The 21,353-nt window shown below is 48.8% G+C and overlaps 1 protein-coding gene across 17 annotated transcripts in view; it reads left to right on the plus strand.

Moving 5' to 3' along the window:
* The window catches only part of DNHD1 (dynein heavy chain domain 1), a 66,247-nt gene extending 45,689 nt beyond the window's left edge, over nt 1–20,558 (plus strand). For 12 of the 17 annotated variants that reach the window (XM_045557365.1, XM_045557363.1, XM_045557362.1 and 9 more), the window contains 19 exons: nt 4,255–5,860; nt 6,045–6,250; nt 6,455–6,659; nt 6,735–6,837; nt 10,666–10,815; nt 11,046–11,228; nt 11,358–11,789; nt 11,997–12,459; nt 14,523–14,840; nt 15,093–15,245; nt 15,434–15,612; nt 15,741–16,706; nt 16,893–17,079; nt 17,294–17,416; nt 17,503–17,704; nt 18,558–18,649; nt 18,809–18,958; nt 19,177–19,973; nt 20,169–20,558. In XM_045557365.1, the coding sequence (XP_045413321.1) occupies nt 4,255–5,860; nt 6,045–6,250; nt 6,455–6,659; nt 6,735–6,837; nt 10,666–10,815; nt 11,046–11,228; nt 11,358–11,789; nt 11,997–12,459; nt 14,523–14,840; nt 15,093–15,245; nt 15,434–15,612; nt 15,741–16,706; nt 16,893–17,079; nt 17,294–17,416; nt 17,503–17,704; nt 18,558–18,649; nt 18,809–18,958; nt 19,177–19,973; nt 20,169–20,519 (6,866 nt within the window). In that variant the 3' untranslated portion in view covers nt 20,520–20,558. Of the gene's footprint in view, nt 1–4,254; nt 5,861–6,044; nt 6,251–6,454; nt 6,660–6,734; nt 6,838–10,665; nt 10,816–11,045; nt 11,229–11,357; nt 11,790–11,996; nt 12,460–14,447; nt 14,841–15,092; nt 15,246–15,433; nt 15,613–15,740; nt 16,707–16,892; nt 17,080–17,293; nt 17,417–17,502; nt 17,705–18,557; nt 18,650–18,808; nt 18,959–19,176; nt 19,974–20,168 lie in introns of those variants that run through there. The other 5 variants (XM_045557372.1, XM_045557373.1, XM_045557374.1 and 2 more) reach the window with 5 other exon arrangements.
* Nucleotides 20,559–21,353: the final 795 nt, after the last annotated feature.

The following is a 21,353-nucleotide window of genomic DNA, read 5'->3' on the forward strand; positions in this document are numbered from 1 at the left end:
ATAAAAAGAAAACTACATCTAGGCACATTATAGTCAAACTGCTGAGAACCAAAGAAACAAAAACTTTGAAAGTGGTCAGAGGAAAAAAAAGACAAATTATTAATATGTACAGTGAAACAACATTAAGAATGATGGTTAACTTCTCATCAGAAACAATGGAGTCCATAAGATGGTGAAAAATGTCTTTTAAGTACCAAAAGGAAAAAAAAAAAACACCTGTTAACTTAGAATTTTCTATCTAGTAAAGAGATCCTTCACAAATGAAGGTGAAATAAAGATATTTCAGACACATGAAAGCTGAGAAAGTTCATTGCTACTAGAACTTGAGTATAAGAAATGCTAAAAGATTTTCTTTAGGCAGGAGGGAAATAATAGCAAATGGAAACTCAGATCTATAGAAAGAATAAGAGCATCAGAAATGAAAAATATGTGGATACATATAAATGATTATCTTTTTTCTTCCCTGATTATTAAAAGACAGCTAATAGTTTAAAACAAAAATAATAACATTGTTAGGTGGGGTTGGTAAGGTAGGTAGAAGTAAGAGAGACTACAGCTAAAAGGATGTGGTAGGGAGAAATGAGTAAATTGAATTATATTATTGTAAGTTTCTTACATTTGTGAAATGGGAAGTATTAAACATGAAGTGGAGCTGGGTGCGTAGCTCATACCTGTAATCTTAGCACTTTGGGAGCCCGAGGTGGGAGGATTGCTGGAGGCTAAGAGTTCAAGACCAACCTGAGCAAGAGCAAGACCCCATCTCTACAAATATAGAAAAATTAGCTAGGCATGGCGGTACGCGCCTGTAGTCCCTGCTACTTGAGACACTGAGGCAGGAGGATTGAGTGAGCCCAGGAGTTTGAGGTTGCTATGAGCTAGGCTGATGCCACTGTACTCTAGCCCAGGCCACAGAGCGAGATCCTGTCTCTAAAAATAAATGAAGTGGAAAGGGTGAAATAGGAAGTGGGCAAGGTGTCAGGTATGAAATGTAAAGTGGTACAATATTACTTTTAATATTATTAATAGTAAGTTAAGGATGCATATCGCTAGTCCTAGAAAAGTCACTAAATAATAGTAATAAAGAATATAGCTAAAGAGCTAATAAATACAATAAGATATTACAAGTATTTAAGTTATAGAAAAGGAAGCATGGAAGGAGCAACAGAGGCATAAAAAATAGAAAGGACAAAGAGAAAACAAATAACAATATGATAGACTTTAAATCAACCATATCAATAATTGCATTATATTTAAATGGATTAAGCATGCCAAATAAAAGGCCAACACTGTCAAACTAAATGAAAAAATTAGACCTAGCTATATATATGCTGTCTAAGGGATGCACTTTATAAAAACACAGATAGATTAAAAGTTTTTTTTAAAAAAACAGCAAAATATTTACCATACAAATAGTATGCATAAGTAAGTTGGTGTGGCTATAATAATACCAAAGCACTTTAAGACAAAGTGTATTAGCAGAGATAGAAAAGGACATCTCATAATTAAAAGATTCAAATCATCAGAAAGACATAAAAGTTCTAAACATGTACACACCTAAAACAGACCTTCAAAATATGTGCAGAAAAAGCTGATAGAAAAAGGAAAAGGCTGAGTGCAGTGGCTCTCACCTGTAATCCCAGCACTTTGGAAGGCCAAGGTAGGAGGATTGCTTGAGACCAGGAGTTCAAGACCAGCCTGGGCAACATAGTGAGATCCCATCTCCACAAAAAATAGAAAAATTAGCCAGGCAAGGTGGCATATGCCAGTAGTCCCAGCTACTATGAAGGCTGAGGTGGGAGGATTGCTTGAGCCCAGGAGTTTAAGGCTGCAGTGAGCTATGATGACACCACTGCACTCCAGCTTGGACCACAGAGTGAGACCCTGTCTCTTGAAAAACAAACAAACAAACAAAGCCTACAGCTAACTACATACTTAAGGGTGGGTGAAATATTGAATACTTTCCCCCTAAAATCAATCAAAAGGCAAGAATGTACACTCTCACTCCTTCTAGTTAATATTGTACTAGAGACCACATCAGTGCAATGATAAGGAAAAGGAATAAAAGCCTTTAAAATTGGACAAGACAAAGTAAAATTGTCTGAATGGCATACATCATGATTTTCTATATAGAGAATCATAAGAAATCTATAAAAAAAACACCCACAAAACTACTAGAATAAAAAAGTTAATTTATCAGGGTCACAGAATACAAAGTCAGTCTACTGAAATAATTTGTATTTCTCTATCCTATTAACAAACAATTGGGAATTAAAATTTTAAAATATTGTTTGAATACCATTTAAAAGCTTAAAATACTTACGAATAAAGTTAATAAAAATATACAAGGTCTGTACACTGAAAACAACTATATATTGCTGAGATAGAGGAAACTTAAATAAATGGAGAGAGATATCATGCTCATGGATCAGAAGAGTCGATATCATTAAGATGTTAATTCTCCCCAAATTGATCTATACATTCAATGCAATGCCAGTATAAATATTAACAGGCTTTTGTGTCTGTGTGTGTGTGTGTGTGTGTGTGTGTGTGGGGGGGGGGGGGGGGGGGGGGGGGGAAATTGACAGGCACATTCTGAAACTTACATGGAAATGTAAAAAAAAGACCTAGAAGAGCCAAAACAATGCCTAGTGTCCTGGGGAAAACCCAGCTGGTTCTCTAGATGGAAGGGGAAAATTCAATACACATATGACCCAGCAATTCCACTTTTAAGTATTCAGCCAAGTAAAATGAAAACACATGTCCTCAAATGAACTTACACATGATTGTTCACAGCAGTATAATTACCGACCGGCCAAAAACTGGAGACAACCTAAATGGCCATCCACACCCAAATGGTTCAAGCTGATGGTCAGAGATAAGAACTTAGGGGCATCTCTCCTGACTGGCAGACTGGGCTCCCTGCTTTCCTGCTTTTCTTTTAAATGAACCATTCAAGCATTTGCCCAGGAACTTACTAATAAGTTCTTACCCGCACCCTATTCCCTTAACACTGTCTGTCTCTCCCCAGCCCTTTCTCTTTCTCTTGGCCTGACTCTTCATTCTTGCCTCATGTGACCCAGGGATGTACTGCCCTTCCAACTCATTATGCCCTCCTTGCACAGGATTTGTACGTAAAAATCTTTGACTTAGTTCCTATTGTTGTGTATTGAATTTTCCCCTTCCATCTAAAGAACCAGGGGCTAATCCAGGCTGAGTTTTCCCCAGGACGCTGGGGAGAACACAAGGTTGGGCTCTTGGTGCCAGAGCGATGGTCAGGCAAGCATAAACTGGACACGGTCAAACAAGAGCCACAAGGGCATCTGCCAGTGAAAACAAGCTTCCTGTGTGAGGAACTCCCCGTCATGGTTCAACTAGGCAGTAGGCTGTCAGTTAAAAGAAGTATCCCACGAAAGGCACACTATAAACACCCACATCAGCTCCTCTTCATCTCCTGTTAGGGCAGGGTTGCTAGCTGCTCTGGTGCAACTTAGTTGAGGGACCTCAAAACAAATGCTACTTAGGAATAAAATGAAACAAACTACTGATAGACACAAAAGCATGAATGAATCTCAAAAACCTACTGAGTGAAAGAAGATAGACATGATCAAGCACATACTATATGATTCCATTTATATGAAGTTCTAGGACAGGCAAAACTAACCTATAGTGATAGAAGTCAGACCAAATAACAACGCCTATGACAGTGGTGGTAGGGGATTGGCTATAAAGGAGTATGAGGGAACTTCCTAGAACGAGGAAATATCCTAAATATCATTGGGATGGTAGTTACACAGGTGTGTACACTTGTCAAAACTCATTGAACTAGACATGTAGAATGTATACATTTTATTTTATGTAAACCATGTCTTAATAAAGTTGATTTTAAAAAGCATACACATGATATAACTCCACTTTCTGACTGAAATAATTGCACTTTCCCCCTAATTTCCATCAAATCTGGTTTCTATTGTCTCAGCTTCCAAATCTTACCATGCATTAACCTTCAGTTAACAATATTTGGTCATAGAGGTAGAATCTGGGGGAGAAGAGAGAAAAAATTACTCAATTTTAGGGAGAATATAGGGGAGGCAGAACAACTTAAACCTGACCAAGTCCCAACACATCTGATGCATAAAAGTCCTTTAAAAGCCTGTGTGTACCAGAAGCAGACCCAGGAGGCAGGAATAGGAGGAACAGGGTGACACTATCATGTGAATTGCACACATCCTTACCATTATTTTTCATGTCCCACAGATCCAGAGAAGAGCTGCCAGCCAGTGTTGGAGACTCTGCGCCAGGCCATAGACGGCACTGTGTATGCCCACAGCACCTTGGAACTGCAGACGCTGCAGCCTATAGTCAACTTCCTTGCCACTGCCACAGTGCCAGGCTACTGTGAGCGTCCGCTGTGCCCACGCCTCTTTCGACTCTTCACAGTGCTGGCCCTGGAAAGCATGACCCAGGCCACCCTGCTGAGCAGGCATGTGCCTGGTATCCGGACCTGGCTTGAGCACTTCCCTTCTGTGGAGCGCGAGAGTGTTCTGGCAACAGCCCTGGTCCGGGCCTCAGTGGAGGCCTGGGAGGCTGTGTGCAACTGCTTCATGCCTTCACCCCTCTGCCCACACTACTGCTTTTCCCTGCACTCTGTGAGCCAGCTATTGGGCAGCCTGCAGCTGCTGCCCACCAGAGTAGGCTCCCGAGGTTTTATGGACTGTCCCAACCACCAGGAGCACTTGCGCCGGGTGTCAGGCTTGCGGGGCACTCGCCTGACCATTATGGTGACCGTGCGCAACATCGTGCGTCTTTGGTTGCATGAGGCACAGAGAACATTTTGTGACCGGCTAGACAGCCCTAAGGAACGCTCGTACTGTGCCAGCCTGCTCTTAGAAGTAGCTCAGAGTGTCTTCTGCTGTGGGCCGGGGCCCCAACACCTGGGTAAGGACCTTGAGGAGGATGAAGAAGAGGAGAAGGTACCTGAAGTGGAATCTGAAGGGGAGCTGGCCCAGTGGGAGGACTCAAGCAATAGCAACAGTGAGACAGAGGAGGAAGAGGACCTTTATGGCCTTCAGATCTTCAGAAGCTTATATCCCACTGATCCAAGTCGAGCACCATCCATAAAGCCAGTAAGCAGGGAGACCAAAGAAAGCATCAGTCACAAGATAAGGCAGAGGGAAGACACAAGGGCTTCCAGCTATCAGCTCCAAGGAAAGAAATCATCCAAGTCTTGGTGGCATAAGGCACCCCAGATGGACCAGATCTCACCGCTGTTGCTACCAGTTTTACTACTCCGTCCCCAGGAAAAGCCCTCAGATCTGGTCTTCAGTCTGGAGCTGATACTGGGGTCTAACTCTGAGAGCCCCAACTTGTACCTGGAACGACAGTGGGAGAGCCTAGAGGAGCAGCTGGCCACCTCAGCTTCTCAGCTGAAGCTGAGCCCCGACCTTGCCCGATGCCACTCCATGGCCCAGCATGTGGCCCGCCTGGTCCGGGTGCTGGCCAGGCCCCGGCAACATGGCCTACTGCTCTCAGAGGCTCTGGGTACTGGGCGCCATACTGCTATCACTCTGGCTTCTGGCATTTGTCAGGCCCGCCTCTTCCATCTGCCCTCTGGGTCAGAGGAGGCCATTATCCAGTGCCTACGAGATGCCTGCTGGCATGCTGGCATGTTAGGCCAACCAGTGGCCCTGCTGGTACCCAAGCACGTGGATCTTATAACCCTTCATCGCCTGTTGGCCCTGGCAACCTCAGGCAGTTTCCCTGATCAGTACACAGAGGCAGACCTGGGCAACATTGAAGAACACCTCCCCAGGGAGAACACTGGTGCCAAACAGAACATCAGAAAGGAAATGGTGTTGCAGAGGTGAGGCCAGGAACCCCATACCCAAGTCTGTTCTGCTCTTACTCTATCCTGGCCAAAAGGTCACAGGGAAATCTATGGGCTTCTGTGAGGGTTCAGATCAGGGCTAAGGAGTCAGGGTCGGGACTAGGAATGAGGTGGGCAAGCAGGAGAAAGGGAGCACAGCAGCTGAGCCCCTGGCCTACAGGTTCTACCAGCAAGTGTGCAGCCACCTGCACATGTTCTTCCTGATTGAAGAACAGGCCCACAAGCAGAGGCCCTCCACCCTTTTTCTGAGGCTCCTTCAACTGGCCACTGCCAACATTGACCACTATGAACCCTGGGAGGAAGCTGCCCTGGTCAAGATGGCCCAGCACCACCTGGAGAATGCTCAGAGTCTACCCCTTGATGACGGTGAGCCCTTTCTACCTGTCCTCACCACTTGTCTTAACCAGGCTCTAATGAGGGTTATAATCTAGGTCAGTCTCTGTCTCTCTCTTGAGCCTACTGAGCCCCCTTCACATTTTCGATCCTTCTTCCTGAGCTAGGAAAGGGCCCCTTTCCTCTCTTATTTCCCTACAAGCTCACAAGGCCAGGTTAAAGCCATTCCCATTTCAGGTTCCTGGAAGTGCCCAGACCTCCAGGCTTCAATTCCCAGTGTGGCCAAAGCCATGGCTCGTATCCACCTTTCGGCTGCCTACTACCACGAGCAACTGTGCCCTGTATTGCCACTAGTCACCCCCAAGACCTTCCTAGACTTTCTGGACACCTTCCTAATGTTGCAACAACAGATGATTCTGCAGATGAAGAACAAGACTCAGCGGTGAGCGTCCCCATCCCCTGCAATGTACCTCCTCCTGCTTCCTAGGGTGTACTCACTGGCACATTTTATCTCCAGGATCCAGAATGCTATGGAGAATCTGAGAATGCTGACTGAGGAGCACAATGCCCATGCCAACCTGGTCTTAAGCTTGGAACAGAAGCTGAAAGACTCCTGCAAGGTAAGGGAGAGAATATTGCAAGGCTTACACAGTAGTGTCAAAGCAAGACCCCAAAAGAGGGTTTGGGAAGACTCAACTAGAGTGAACCATAGTTTGGAGTCTCCCTAGGGTCCCTCTCTACCTGGGGAATCTCTCTAATCCCTGCTGCCACCTCCTTTAGAGCTCAGGCTGAAAAGATCCCCATGACACAGCAGAGACCAGATTGATTCTTTATAACACATGAAACCCAAGTGTCTGCTTCTGGCTGCCCCTAGGCCCTTGACTGTGTGAAGCTGAGTATGCTTCCAAGATCTCTGTAGCTTCCCCAGCGGGTGGGGCAGGGATTACATTTCACAGTCACCTCTCACTCACGTCTTCCTCCTCCCTTGAATTCTTTATCACTGCTGGTTGGTTCACCTCTTGTGTTTTTCCTGTTTCCTCATAGTGCTTTGTCCCTGAACCTTTTCCTTCTACAAAGGCAACAAATGCAGTGCAGTGAGGAAAGGTGGATGGGTGATGGCAGTAGGGGGAAATTTACATTATAGTACAAAACCAAAAGTAGATTTACAATGGTGACTAGACACCAATGTCCTGAATTTTCTTAGTCACCCTCCTCTACCAGGCATTTCCCAGTGGCCAACTTTTCCCTTCCCCTCCTATCTCCCCAACTCCTGCTCTACAATATTATTAAGCCATTGCATTTTTCCTTTAGAGCTCCCCACATACAGGCTCATGTAATGAGAGATTTTTTTCTAGTCGAAGACTCAAATCCTTTTGCTTTCTTATACAGAGCAATTTTCTTCTTTGAATAAACAAATCTCTCATATCTGGCTAAAACTGGTGGGCATGGGGGTTTATCACACCTTCTGTAGCAAAATACTCCCAGTTAAAGATGTTTTCCCAAACTAAAGAGTTGTTTTGTTTTTAATAAGAGGAATTCTAAAATAGCACTTTTTCTCCCCCTTCCTGCTATACAAGACTTTGATAAATGTTCAAGGATAACTACGAGAAGTGAACTAATGCCCATCTTATACCTTGATAATCTGACTGACTTTCTACTATGCTTTCAGGACTTAAGCTCTTAATGCCTAGCCAGCCTCCTCGGATGGGTGTCCTCAGGACTGTTCCCCCGTGTTGCACGACTCCAGAGGCATGGCTTATGTTATGTCTCCCTACATAGTTTTCATTGTGTTCTGCACAAATCATGGTCCCTGAAGTTCTCAAGGTCTTACTGTTCACACCTAGGATGACCAGCTTAGCTGAAACCTCATGATTCAGTTGAGTTGCAGAAGAAAAGAATGTAAGAGGGTAACAAGAATCCCCTTTCCCATATTTTCCAAATTCTTACCTTTTCCCAAGATGATTAAAACTAGGAATTGTTGACCTGGTTTAGGGGTGCTACCATTCCTTGATTTGTGGATTATTTACATCAGAGCACAACATAATAAACTGAGGCATAATCTCAGGGGTCAAGTAGAGTCAGATCCCTGGGTCATTCACTCAACACACATAATAGTCTGTCTTCAAATAATACTTCTAACAATACTTCTTCCAATGTTCCCCACCCAAGGAAATGGCATCACCATCCACTTAATCATCATTCTGGGCACCCCCATCACTTTTCTCTCTCATATTCAATTGGTTCATTAATTTGTTATTGCATTCAACAAAAATTAATTGAACTCTATATTTTTGTCCAGGCATTCATTAATATTTATGTATATATCTACATTTATGTCTACATTTACATTTAGATAGAATCCTTGCCACAATTTTCTGAAGTGGCTATCCTTTCCCTGTTTTCCAGATGAGAAAACAGAGATCTAGAGAGGTTGAAGAGAATTCTCTAACCTCATAAGGATGTAATGAAGATTAAATGAGATCTTACATGTAAAGCATTTAAAGGGGCTGGCACATAATAACAGCTCAATAAATGTTGGCTACTATTAATATTAGGCTACATTGCCTTCTAATAAGAGGAGATAAGGCACTGTATTTGTCTTCACAATGCCTACAGTTTACTGGAAGGTATAGATTCATCCAGGCAATGACAAAACAGTGTTATGACAGAGAAGGTCTGAGTCTTCTGAACTATCAAGAAAACCTTTCTAGAGAAAGCATAGTGCCCCACTGTATAGCACAGAACATGTACAGCACATGGTAGGGGCTCAAAATATGAATTCCTTAAACATTCCTTAAAAAGTGCATCAGGCCGGGCACAGTGGCTCACGCCTGTAATCCTAGCACTCTGGGAGACCGAGGCGGGAGGATTGCTCGAGGTCAGGAGTTCGAGACCAGCCTGAGCAAGAGTGAGACCCCGTCTCCACTAAAAATAGAAAGAAATTATCTGGACAGCTAAAAATACATTTAGAAAAAATTAGCCGGGCATGGTGGCGCATGCCTGTAGTCCTAGCTACTCGGGAGGCTGAGGCAGGAGGATCGCTTGAGCCCAGGAGTTTGAGGTTGCTGTGAGCTAGGCTGACGCCACAGCACTCTAGCCTGGGCAACAGAGAGAGACTCTGTCTCAAAAAAAAAAAAAAAAAAAAAGTGCACTAAGTACATCAAAGTTGATGCCTGAAGGTTAGGTAAGATTTGGTCAGTTGTTATAAGGGGAAGAATGTCCCAGGCTGAAGTAACAGCATGTGCAAAGGCATAAAGGCAAGAGAACGTGTGCCATGTTGGGGGAAATGAACGTAAGGACTGGCTGGAAAGCACAGTGCTGTGAGAGAGAAAAGAGAGGAGATTGGAAAGATGAGTAGGAGCCTGGTCACAAAGGCATTGTCAACCAAATGTAGAAGTGACAAGTGTTAAGGCCCACGATAATGATGAAGAGATTCATTTTTTAGAAAACCAGTCACGCTGCAGTGAGGGAATGAGGGGGGAAATAAGAGTGGAAACTGAGAGACCAATGAGGAAACCGGTGCAGAAGGTCAGGAGTGAGGGAGCCAGAGCATGCACAATGAATGTTGGGAATGGAAGTGGACAGGAGAGGCATTTAGGAGTTAGCATCGAAAACCTTCAAAGATAGGCTGAGTTTGGGGGAATAGAGGAGATGGAGCCAAGGGTAATAACTAGGTTTCTTCCTTGGGAAACCTGAATGTATTTTGCTACAGTTCTCTGAGAAAAAGAACACACAAGGAGAGGAGTCAGATCGCAGGGGAGCTGATGGGGCATAAGCAATACATCCAGTTTGGGGCATGTGGAATCTGAGGGCCCTGTGAGACCTGTAAGAGATTTCCACTGAGCAGATGGATACATGGTGTGGGGCTTGGGAGAGAGCCTGGGAGAGAGATTTGGTAGTTTTTAGAATCTAAGTGGTAATCAAAGCCATGAGATTAAGGAGGGTGTATAGAAGTACAGAGTAAGAAGAGAAGGGGGCCCTGAGAAAATAGCTGAGGAATAGTTAAGGGATGGCAGAGGAAGAGACTGCAAATTACAGCCACAGATGGCTAGAGAAAGCCCAAGGAGAACACAGTGTGATGAAGGCCGAGGAAGGAGAATGCCTCAGGAGGAAGAGAACTGTCTTCTGTGGCAACGGCTCCTAATGGGTCAAGCAACATAAGGAGTGTAGCATAATAGTTACATACACAGGTTTTTGCCTGAGCCTGTATGGTAAAGCAGCTGCAAGAAAGCAACCACTTCCTTAGGGCTGTTTCTAGGTGTATATGTCACAGACCCGTAAGTGACAGACCCAGAGCTCAGACTCTATCTGTGGCCTACTCAGAGTTCAACTTGGTCACCCTAGCAAGTGAGCAGTATGCTGGGGTCCCAAGATCATGGGGTCTTCCCCTGGGGTATCCCCACATGGCCCAGGATCTGGAGCTGCAGGGCCTGGATCTCTTTTCTCAGAACCTCAGCATGTTTCAGCAGCAGCTAGAGCAAAGCAAGCTCCAGCACAGGCGGCAGCTGACAGAGTGTCGGCATCAGGAGAACCTCATTCAGAACCTGGCTAAGCAGCGAGATGCCCTGCAGGATCAGCATGAGGCATTCCTGGAACAGGTGGGCTCTTCCTGCTGCCTGCCTTGCATTGCTCCTCTCTTGGAAAAAGGCAAACCCTCAAAGGATGCCCAGAGGAGAGGATGGGGTGACTCATTATGGAGTCTTCTGGGGGAGGGGACAAAGGTAATAGCATGGCTTAGGAGTGGCCTCTCATGGGAACTCCTAGGAGGAGATGATCCCTTCTGGAAATATCTCAGGAGCTCACTGCAGAATGCATCTTCCCTATTTAGATGGGCAAAGCATTTCTGGGGCCTCTGAGCCAGCTGCAAGTAGCTGACTTTGAGGAGATACGGAGCTATCGAGCACCACCAGAATCTGTGGTCCAGGTGACTGATGCACTGTGTGACCTCTTCCACCGTGAAACAGGCTGGGCCAGTGCTAAGCAGCTGTTATGCACTGAGGATTTTTATCAGGTAGGAAAGGTGGGGCAGAAGGAAAGAGGAGGGAGAGACGTAAAGGGGAGACTTGGCAGGGCTAGACTGTTGAGTCAAGGTCCAGGGCACCCATGTGTTCCTTCATCCCTTTACCACACATCTTCCCAGGAGCTGGTGTTCTTCCCCAAGGAGAAGATGACAGACTCAGAGCTGACGAAGTTGCACCTAGCTTTGAAGGCTCCAGGTATGAGCAATGCAGCCCTGCAGGCAGTAAGCGCATCTGCAGCAAGCCTGGTGACCTGGCTCTGGGCCGTTCTGCATTACGGGCTGGCGCAGCGCCGGGGGCTGCCTACTGGCCTGCTGCTGCAGCAAGTGGAGGCAACACTGGCTCGGGAGCAGGCTCGCCTGGGCCACTACCAGTTTCAGGTCCAGGAGCTCCTGGAGCAGATGTTGGCCCTGGCTAAGAAGGTGGAGGATGCCCAAGCTTCCTATAACTCTGCAGTGGAGGCCCTCAATGGGGCACTGTGTGGCCACTATCACAAATGGCCCATACAGGCTACATTGCTCACGCCCATGCACTCCTGGACTACACAGCTCCAGGTAACCAGCCCCCTCCCAGATGTCTTCCCCAGAGTTCATTTCATGCCATTCCCCAGCTCTTCCCTGTGCCCTCACTGCCTCCCTCTGTCTCTCTCTGCACTCCTTGCCATGCTCTCCTCCATATCCTGCTTTGCTCCTTGTCTTCCATACCTCTGCCTGCACCCCCTCACTGGCCTACACACCCTCTGGTCTTCCCTTCCACTGCAGAAGTTGAAGGAGTACTGCATTACTGTGTTTGGAGATGCCCTCCTACGTTCAGCTGCCATCATCTACCTGGGTCCCTTCCCACCAGTGCGGCGCCAAGAGCTCCTGGACAAGTGGCTGGCTCTGTGTAGGGGCTTTCAGGAGGCCCTGGGCCCGGATGATGTGGCACAGGCACTGAAGCAGAAGCAAAAATCTGTCAGCATGCCGCCAAAGAAGCCCCTGCTGCCCACACGCTCTCCCTTTAGTATTCTGTCCTTGATGAGCTCTGAGTCCGAACAGCGCCAGTGGGACCGAGACCTGAAGCCCCAGGCAAAGTCAGCCCGCCTGGCAGGCCTGCTTCTGCGAAGCACCACCCACTACAGCAGGTGCCGTTGGCCTTTGCTGCTTGACCCCGGCAACCAGGCCCTCGTGTGGCTGAACCCACTGGCTCTAGAAGAGAACAGCTGCGTGGTGCCAGTGGGTAGAGGTAAGCAGGGATAATAAACCCAAGTCTTCTGGAGTGTCTGAGCTGCCTAACACTCTCAGCCTCGTGTGGTCTTCCCCTTCATAATGGAGACACTGAAGTTTTGTAACCAGGATGTCTCAGATTTCACCAGCCTATACTATATTAATAAATTTGGTCACATTTACAATTTTTTTCTGTATATTACAATGATTCTGAATCTACATGGCTGATGATCGTCCACTTCCCTGGTCTGCTCAGCACTACCCAAGTTTGTCCAATTTTCAGAAATCCTGGGGGAATATTTCTATTGGCTTTGCTTGGATCAGGGACCCATCTGGGTGGAGTATTGGAAAGAACATCTTCTAGGAGAAGGAAGAGAGGGTGTTTATTCCCCAGAAGGAGGGGCTAGGGATTGAGTAGGTGAAAAAAATGTGACCTTATTTGGAAAAAAGGTCTTTGCAGAGGTAATTAAGTTAAGAACTTTGAATGAGATCACCCACTATCTGGGTGGGCCCTAAATCCCATGACAATTACCCTTATAAGAGAAGAGAAGACACAGATACACAGAGCACAGAGGAGGAAGCCATGTGAAGATGAAGGCAGTTATTGGAGTTATGCAGCCACAAGCCAAGGAACACCTAGAACCACCAGAAGCTGGATAAGGCATGGATGGATTCTCCCTTAAAGCCTCCGGAGGGTGTGCAGCCTTGCTGATACCTTGATTTCAGACTTCTGGCCCCCAGAACTACGAGAGAATAAGTTTCCGTTGTTTGAAGCCATTGTTTGTGGTAATTTATTAGGGAAGTCCTAGAAAACTAATATACACATCATAGTTGCAAGATGTTTGCTACCCCTCCAAGCATCATGTCAGAGTTGCTGCTAGCCATATCTGTCCCCTTTGTCAGGAAAGCAAAAGACCTTCCAGAAGTCTGCATAGCCAAATGTAGCAGGAAGAATTTTGGCCCCTGTGACCTTTGCCTTCTGGTGTTACTCCCACGATTATGTTGTATTACATGGCAAGAAAGACTTTGCAGATGTAATTGAGATTACTAATCAATTGACCTTAGAGAGAGATTATCCTGGATTATGTAGGTAAGCCCAGTGTAATCAAATGAGCCCCTCAGAGCAGAAAGGAGGAAAGAAAATGCAGAGAGATTTGAAACACAAGAAGGATTCGATGCACTGTTGCTGGCTTGAAGGTAGAGAGGGAGCTACAGGGCAAGTGTGAGAAAATGAATTCTGTCAAAAACTAGTAAGCCTGGAAGAGGACCCCTAACCCTCAGATGAGAACTGTAGCCCCAGTTGATAGATTGATTTTAGCCCAGTGGAACCCTGAGCGGAGAATCCAGCTGTGCTGTGCCAGACTTCTAATCTACAAAACTGTGAGATGATAAATAGGTGTTGTTTTAAGCTGCTAAATTTGTGGTAATTTGTTAGCAATTTAAAGTGAATGCACCAAGTGTGGACCTGGCAACGTCCACTTGCAAGAGAACCTAAATAAACCCAAATATTTATCTTTTCCAGCCCTTGCAGTAGAGGAGGCAAGAGAGAAAAGGGTGAGAATGGCTGTTGGTGCGGTGGGCAACTGCGTGCAGCCACCACACCAGCCATGGTTTGGCTAATCCCACAGTTTATGGCCTTTCACTTGTAAGTCACCACTTCCAGGCAGTGATTTCTTTATTAGTGAGGACTGTCTTAGTTGTTAGGGATAGAATTAGCTCAGGCAGAAAAGGGAGATACATTGACTCTTCTAACCAACCTACAGAAAGGGCAGAAATGGAGCCAATTTCAGAGATGAATGGAATCCCTCCCTGGCATTTTAAAGTAGTAATTATGATAGCCAACATTTATTGAGTGCTTACTCTGTGCCAGTATAAATACTTTCTATGTATCGTTTCATTTAAATTTCACAGTAACCCTATGAGGTCATCACTAATACAACCCCATTTTCAGATAAGAATTTGCATCATGGAGAGCTTAAGCAACTTTGCTAATATGTCTTCCTGCAGAACTTCCCTCCTGAAATGGAGCTCTTGGGTGAATTCCTCCCCTAAGAAGAGCTCCTCTGCATCTTTCTGCCCCAGGGAAGGGCCTCACAAGAAACCAAAACAGAGAGAGTAAAGAGGAGGACGGGAAAGAGGAAGAAGATGACAGTGAAGAGAGTCATAAGGCTAAGGACCAGACAAAAGAGCAGAAGGCAGAAGAAAGGGAAAACAAGGAGGAGGAGAACGTGCAAAAGCAAGAGCAAGAGGAGAAAAAAGAGCGAGAAGAGAAAGAGGAGACAGAGAGCCAGGGGTCAAAGCCAGCCTCTGAGACTCAGTCTCCACCTCTTCCCTGCCTTAGTGTGCTCTCAGGCGCCGACCTGGAGCTGGGTCCTCAGCTCTGGAGGGCAGCTGCTCGTGGTGAGAACTGGTCCCCACCCACCCTGTGCCACTTTTTCCTCCCCCGATTCTGTGAACCCCACAGGCCTCTCTCACCCCAGTGTGACCTCAGCTCCACCCTTCATCCCAGGCACTATGTCGAAGAGTCTTGAGGGAACCCTCCTGTCAGCCAGCAGGGAGCTAGCTGGTCAGAGCCAGATCTCGTGCATGGGGTGGGGGGCGCGTCATGGGTGCTGGCATTGTGGGTGGGGTGTCCTTGCCTCCCCATCACAGGCCTGCCCGTGCTACTGACCAACGTGGAGCTGGGCCTAGAGTGCCAAGAACTGCAATGGTTGCTGCAGCGGGAGCAGCTGAGTCCACCCAAGGTGCAGCCTGGCTTCCATCTCTATCTGAGCACCACTCTGCCCCTCCATGCCTTGGAAAAAGGTGAGGTCCAGAGGGAAAATTGCCAGTGCAGTTTTGGGAATACACTCAGCCCCCAGGGCCAGCCCTAAGGGGCTTCACTCAACCTGGCTCACGGCAGGCTCAGGACAGTGGGGAGCCATATTCCTGTCCACCCCAGCCCCTGAATCTGCCAAGGGGAAGGGATTAAGCATCTCTCATGTGACCTCAAGTGCTAGGTTGTGAACTGCTGAAGGCGCTGAATGTGCTGTATCTGGGCCTGAACATGGAAATATTAGAAGAACAGATGCTGCATGAAATATTGTGCAGAGAGCGTCCTGAGCTTGAGACCCGCTGGCAGGACCTAAAGATCAGAGCCCTGGATGCTTGTGAAGCCATGGAGGCTGCTGAGGTGCTTGGGGGCCCAGTCTGTGGGTTGGGATGAGCACTGGTGGGCTTGGGTATGGTGGTGGAGATGAATGTAGATGTTGGGGGACTATGGGAAAGGGCCAGATTCATCCAACAAATGACTAAATGCAGGAGCAGCTGCTGATGAGGCTGCTGCTCCAGAATCCGAAGTGTCAGAAACCAGCTAAGTTTCTGCGGAACATGGTGAGGGCCCAGGCAGAGCTCTGTCAGCTGCGTGCTCATTGCGAAGAGGTAGAAGAGCAGAAGCTACGGGAGATGGTATTATGGGCACCTTATCGGCATGTGGCTTGGCATGGAATGGCCATTGTAAAGGCCCTAAGCCACCTGCAGAATTTGCTACCACTTTTCCGTATGAGCCCAGAGAACTGGCTGGCAGCCACCAAGCAGGCTCTGGACGGGATGAAGCCATGTGAGATTCATCATGGCGAGGACCTGGCCAGCCATCTGCTGCAGCTGAGAACACACCTGACCCGCCAGCTGCTGGGCAGTGCCGTGGCCACACTGGGCCTGACACAACTACCCTTGGTGGGTGCCTTGGCTGCTTTGGCTTTGGTGCGAGTGACAAGGAAGGCATCAGAGCTAGAGAGGTTGGCACTCTGGCCTGGATTGGCAGCCTCTCCCAGCACGAGTCACAGCAAGGAAGTCCCGAGGGTGGCTCGACCTGCCTGGGTAGGGCCAAGAGCTTGGCATGAATGTCAGTTGTTAGAGCTGCTTCCCCCATTTGTTGGGCTGTGTGCATCCCTGGCAGGCCACTCCAGTGTTTGGCAGGCTTATCTGTCACTGTCATCCACAGTGCTGGGTCCTGCACCTGGGCCTGGTTCTGAGCCACTCAGCCTCCTCCAGAAGCTGATCCTGTGGCGTGTGCTGCGACCTGAGTGCCTGGCAGCTGCCCTGGCAGACTTCACCACCAGCCTCCTGGGCCGGCCCCTGGATGAAAACTTGGGTGCCCCCACCATGCCGTTTAAACATAGTCAGGCCACTCAGCCCATGCTGATCTTGTTGCCACCGCCTGGTCACCCCACAGCCACTTCGCATCCCTTGACTGTCATCCAGAAACTGGCTGCCAAGCATGAGCAGGTTTGAACCTAGTTTCTTGGCCACAGAGTGACTGGGATCCAGTGGGCTGGGGTGTGGGGTCCCCCTCCTCATGCATCTTTCTGGATTACTCAGGGACTTTTGGGATCATTGTGGCATTAGTCTGGGTCCTTTGGGTCACCCTAGGATCACTTTGAATCACTCTGCCATCTCTTTGTTGGTCACCAGGGGCAGAAGCATCTGCAGGTGATAGCCCTGGGCTCTGAAGCCTGGGACCCGGTCTCAGTTGTGGTCAGCACTCTATGCCAGGCCATGAACAAGGGGCACTGGCTGGTGCTGGATAACTGTCATCTGATGTCTCACTGGCCAAAAGAGCTGCTACAGCCCTTGCTGGGACTGTTGGATGGAGCCAAGGGTGGGTTTCCTGCCTAGAGATGGCTTCTAGGATCCTACTCTACACGTGGGCCTGAACTTGAAATCTCAGGCCTCATGCTCAATCCCCCAGCTCTAAGCCTGTCCACTTGGCCATGTATTGAACTCCTGACCCCCTAACCTCAAGTCTGATACCTAGACTTTGTATGACCCTTTCTTTACCTGAGGACTGATCTCAGCCCCATGTCTGACCCTAGTGGTCTCGGACGCGGAATTGGAACTGCTTTTAGCCCAACCTCAAAGCAGGAATGTGGCCACAGTCCACAGAGATTTTCGTCTTTGGCTTATTGTGTCTGCAGAGTCTACTGCTTCCTTGCCAGGTGAGGAGCTTCCCTCTACAGGCTCTCAAGTTGAAAGGGTAAAGGCAACTGCACTGTGCTGACCCAGCACTCTTCTTCCTCCCCAGCTGTGCTGACTCAGCACTCCATGCCTGTCTTCTGGGACCAGTCCCTGGAGCTGGGCCACGTTTTGATTGACAGCGTGGAGCTAGCCCAGCAAGGACTCTACATGCAACCCCCAACCCAGACACTGCCTCTGCTCCTCCTACATGGCCTTCTGCTACACCGGCAGCTCTACAGAATGAGGCTGCAGGCACACAGGGGCCGCTGGTAAGGAACCCCACCCACCTTGCTCAGTTACAAAAACAAATACTAAGTATCTTCCACGTGCTGGGGTGAGTAAAACTAATTCATCCTTGGGGCCTCTAAAGTGTGAGGGCAAGGGGAAATCAAGGAAGCCTTCTCCAGGGACTTTGGGATCTCATCTTGAATTGAGTCTTCAAAGCAAAGGCAAATCAGGTGGAGACGGAGCCTTTCTGAGCTGAGGGAACTAAACTCAGCAGAAGAGAGGAGACTTCAGTATGGCTGAGGTGGACATGCTGGGGGCTGAGTAGGAAGAGGTGAGGCTCATTACAAAGGGCCTTTAAGACTACGGCAAGGGACCTAATCTATCCTGAGGACCGAAGGAAGCCACTGAATGGTTTTAAGTAGGAAACGAAACGTGATCCTTTTTGTCTGTTGGAAAGATCACTCTGGCTGCAGTGTGGAGAATGGACCAGAAGAGGCAGGACTAGAGGCAAGCAGAGCACTTTTAGGAGGCTCTGGTAGTCTCTAGAGAAGAAACCGTGGTATGGGTGGTAAGGACTGGGCTGGTAGTCACAGCAGGGATAGAGAACAAACATGGGGTATGAAAGGAGGGGTCGAGGATGACTCCCAGATTTCTGCTTTAGACAATTGGATGGCTGGTGATACTTCTCACTGGGCTGGGAGATGGAGCAAGTTTTATGGGGCAAAATGATGATTTCAGTTGAAAGCAAATTGTCTTTGAGGTGCCAAGTGGCAATGACTAGTGAGCCCTCATGAGCCTGGAGCTCAGGGCAGAGGTTTGGGATGAAGAAAAGATCTGAGAGTCCTCAGCATATAGATGATATTTGAAACCCTACTTTCTGCTCCCATTCCCCAGGAGTCAAGTGACCCTAACCCAGGTCCTTAAGATCCAAGATCAGCTGTGGGCCAGTGTCAGCAATCCCAGTGCTGCCATGCAGGAGCTGGCTGGTGAGACCCCTCCTGGCCCCATGCAGTCATCAGCCTCCAGGAGGGCCTGCAAAGGGTTGGGGTGGGAGTATTAAGACTAGATCATAATTCACAACTTTTGTTTTGGGGGTGGTGGAAACTGGAAGGGCTGGAACTTAGAGGCTCTGACCTCATTTTCAGCTTCAGTTTTCTATGGGGGTCCTGTGGGGGACACCCAGGACAGGAAAGCCCTGATTAGCCTCACACAAGCCTGCCTGAGTCCCAGAAGCAGGAGTTGGGTCCAACCACACACACCGCAGTATCTGCTGGCCACACTGATGCCCAGCCCAGGTAAGCCGCAGCCAGGTATCTGTGCTGGGGTGGGCAATAGTGCAGTGCAATGCCACCCCCCACAGGAATGTGAACAGCAGTACCAACGAGGGCAGAGAGGGGACAATATTCTCATAGTTATGGGGGTGATGGCATAAAGGATCAGAGGAAGGCCTATTGCCTGGGGCCTGGGGTGGGGCAGTCCTCTTTGTCCCTCACTGCTCACCTCCATCCCAAAGAGCTAGGGGAGCTGGATGCAATGGCAGAGTGCAAGGCCCAGATACACCTACTGCCCACACCATCTGAACCCCGGATCTGTGGACTGAGTGAGGGCCCCCAGGTCTGGTTGTTGCGACGCAAGAGTCGCGCTCTCCTGAGAGCTCTGCGGCTGAGTGCACCGACATGGGTTCCCGCGGCTAGCGGAAGCACCCGGCGCGCAGAAAGGCGACTGCGGCAACGCCTCGTGCAAGCCACGCGGAGGCTGGAGTCACTGCAGGTACTGCTGACCGACACTGCTCACCAAGAGTTCAGCGCCCCGTGGGCAGTGCTGGGCCCGAATGCGCGGCGGCCTCTCGAGGGCTTCCTGGAGGTCGAGGCGCTGGAACTGAGCCAGTTGGCTGCCATGATACAACGGGACCTCAACTGCCTGTTGCAGCAGCTGAAGGGCGCACCCCCGTGCGCCTCCCAGCGTTGTGCCTCAGTGGCCCGCGCTCTGTGGACTGGCCGCCTACCGCAGCCTTGGCAAGCTCATGCGCCCGCCGGTCCGCAGCCGCCCTGGCACTGGCTGCGGCAGCTGTCGCGTCGTGGGCAGCTGTTGGTTCGCTATTTGGGCGTGGGCTCGGACACCGATGTCCCAGAGCGCGTCTTCCACCTGTCCGCCTTTCGCCACCCGCGCCGCCTGCTGCTGGCACTGCGCTGGGAGGCTGCCCTTAACCAGAATGTGTCCAGCTCGAATTTTCCTGGTAGCCAAGGCTCCAGTTTCAGTCAGGTCCCGCATAAACGTCAAGAGTTAAACAGCAGCCCTCTGCACCTCCAGGTATCTTCCCGCCGCCCCTTCGTTCTCGGTTCCAACCCCCTCAAAGTTCCTGATTCCACCTTACAGTTACTCCAACCTGCCCCTTGCGATCTTGCCCCTCAGTAACCGGGCTCAGCTCGCTTCTCCACCACGACACCCTCCCACTCCCAAATACCAGCTTTATAGCCTTGCCTGACCAGCTTCTGGCGCCCCCAGGTGGAGAATGGCCCAAACCCCTCGGTTCCAGAAAGGGGGCTGCTGCTGATCGGGCTACAGCTCCTACACGCCGAGTGGGACCCCATAGCTGGGGCCTTGCAAGACAGTCATTCCAGCCAGCCCAGCCCTCTGCCTCCAGTCAGCGTCAGGACACAGGCCTCGGACGCCACAGACCTTCCACGCCCAGCCGGCCTGACTGTGTACTCCTGTCCTGTGTACATGGCAGGGCCCCTTGGCACCACGAGACTGCAGAGCAGGAACATCCTGATGCACCTGCCCCTACCCACAAAGCTCAGCCCTGCCACCTGTGTCCAACGGAGAGTCCATGTGTGCAGCCCACCCCTGCCCTGAGCCTCTCTACCAAAATAAAGTTGTAGTTATTCCATGAAAGATTTCTGAGATTTGGAAGGAGAGCAGGGTGTGTGCACACCAAGAAGGCAGAACATGAATGACACACTGAGGGGCAAGCACAGTGTGCATGACTGAGGAAAGAGGAGGTGTAACTGGCACTGAAGGTAGAAGAAGAAGGCATGTGCCTGGCAACTGGGGAGGGCAGTGTGGGTGCACTGCCAGGTGAGGGGCTAGGTGTTAATCATGTATCCAAGGGGTAATGTCCAGCAATAGCTAATACACAATCCAAAATCCTTGCCCTGCTCTTTACTGTGGTCTCAGCTCTTATGCTAAATCTACAAGGGATAGGTTTTTTTTGTTGTTTGTTTGTTTGTTTTTTGAGACAGAGTCTCACTCTGTTGCCTGGGCTAGAGTGCCGTGGCGTCAGCCTAGCTCATAGCAACCTCAAACTCCTGGGCTCAAGCGATCCTCCTGCCTCAGCCTCCCGAGTAGCTGGGACTACAGGCATGCGCCACCATGCCCAGCTAATTTTTTCTATATATATTTTTAGTTGGCTAGATAATTTTTCTGTCTATTTTTTTTTTAGTAGAGACAGGGTCTCGATCTTGCTTCAGGCTGGTCTTGAACTCCTGACCTTGAGCGATCCTCCAGCCTCAGCCTCCCAGAGTGCTAGGATTACAGGCGTGAGCCACCACGCCTGGCCCTACAAGGGATAGTTTTGAAGGGAGAACATTAGAATTCAAAATGCTTTCTGTCAATGCCCCAACACTGCCCTACTACTCATCCCTTCCCTATGATGGATTCTCTGAGTGAGTCATACACATGAAAAACAAA

Source organism: Lemur catta, chromosome 7, assembly GCF_020740605.2.
Source record: "Lemur catta isolate mLemCat1 chromosome 7, mLemCat1.pri, whole genome shotgun sequence".
In the NCBI taxonomy this organism is placed as follows: domain Eukaryota; kingdom Metazoa; phylum Chordata; class Mammalia; order Primates; family Lemuridae; genus Lemur; species Lemur catta.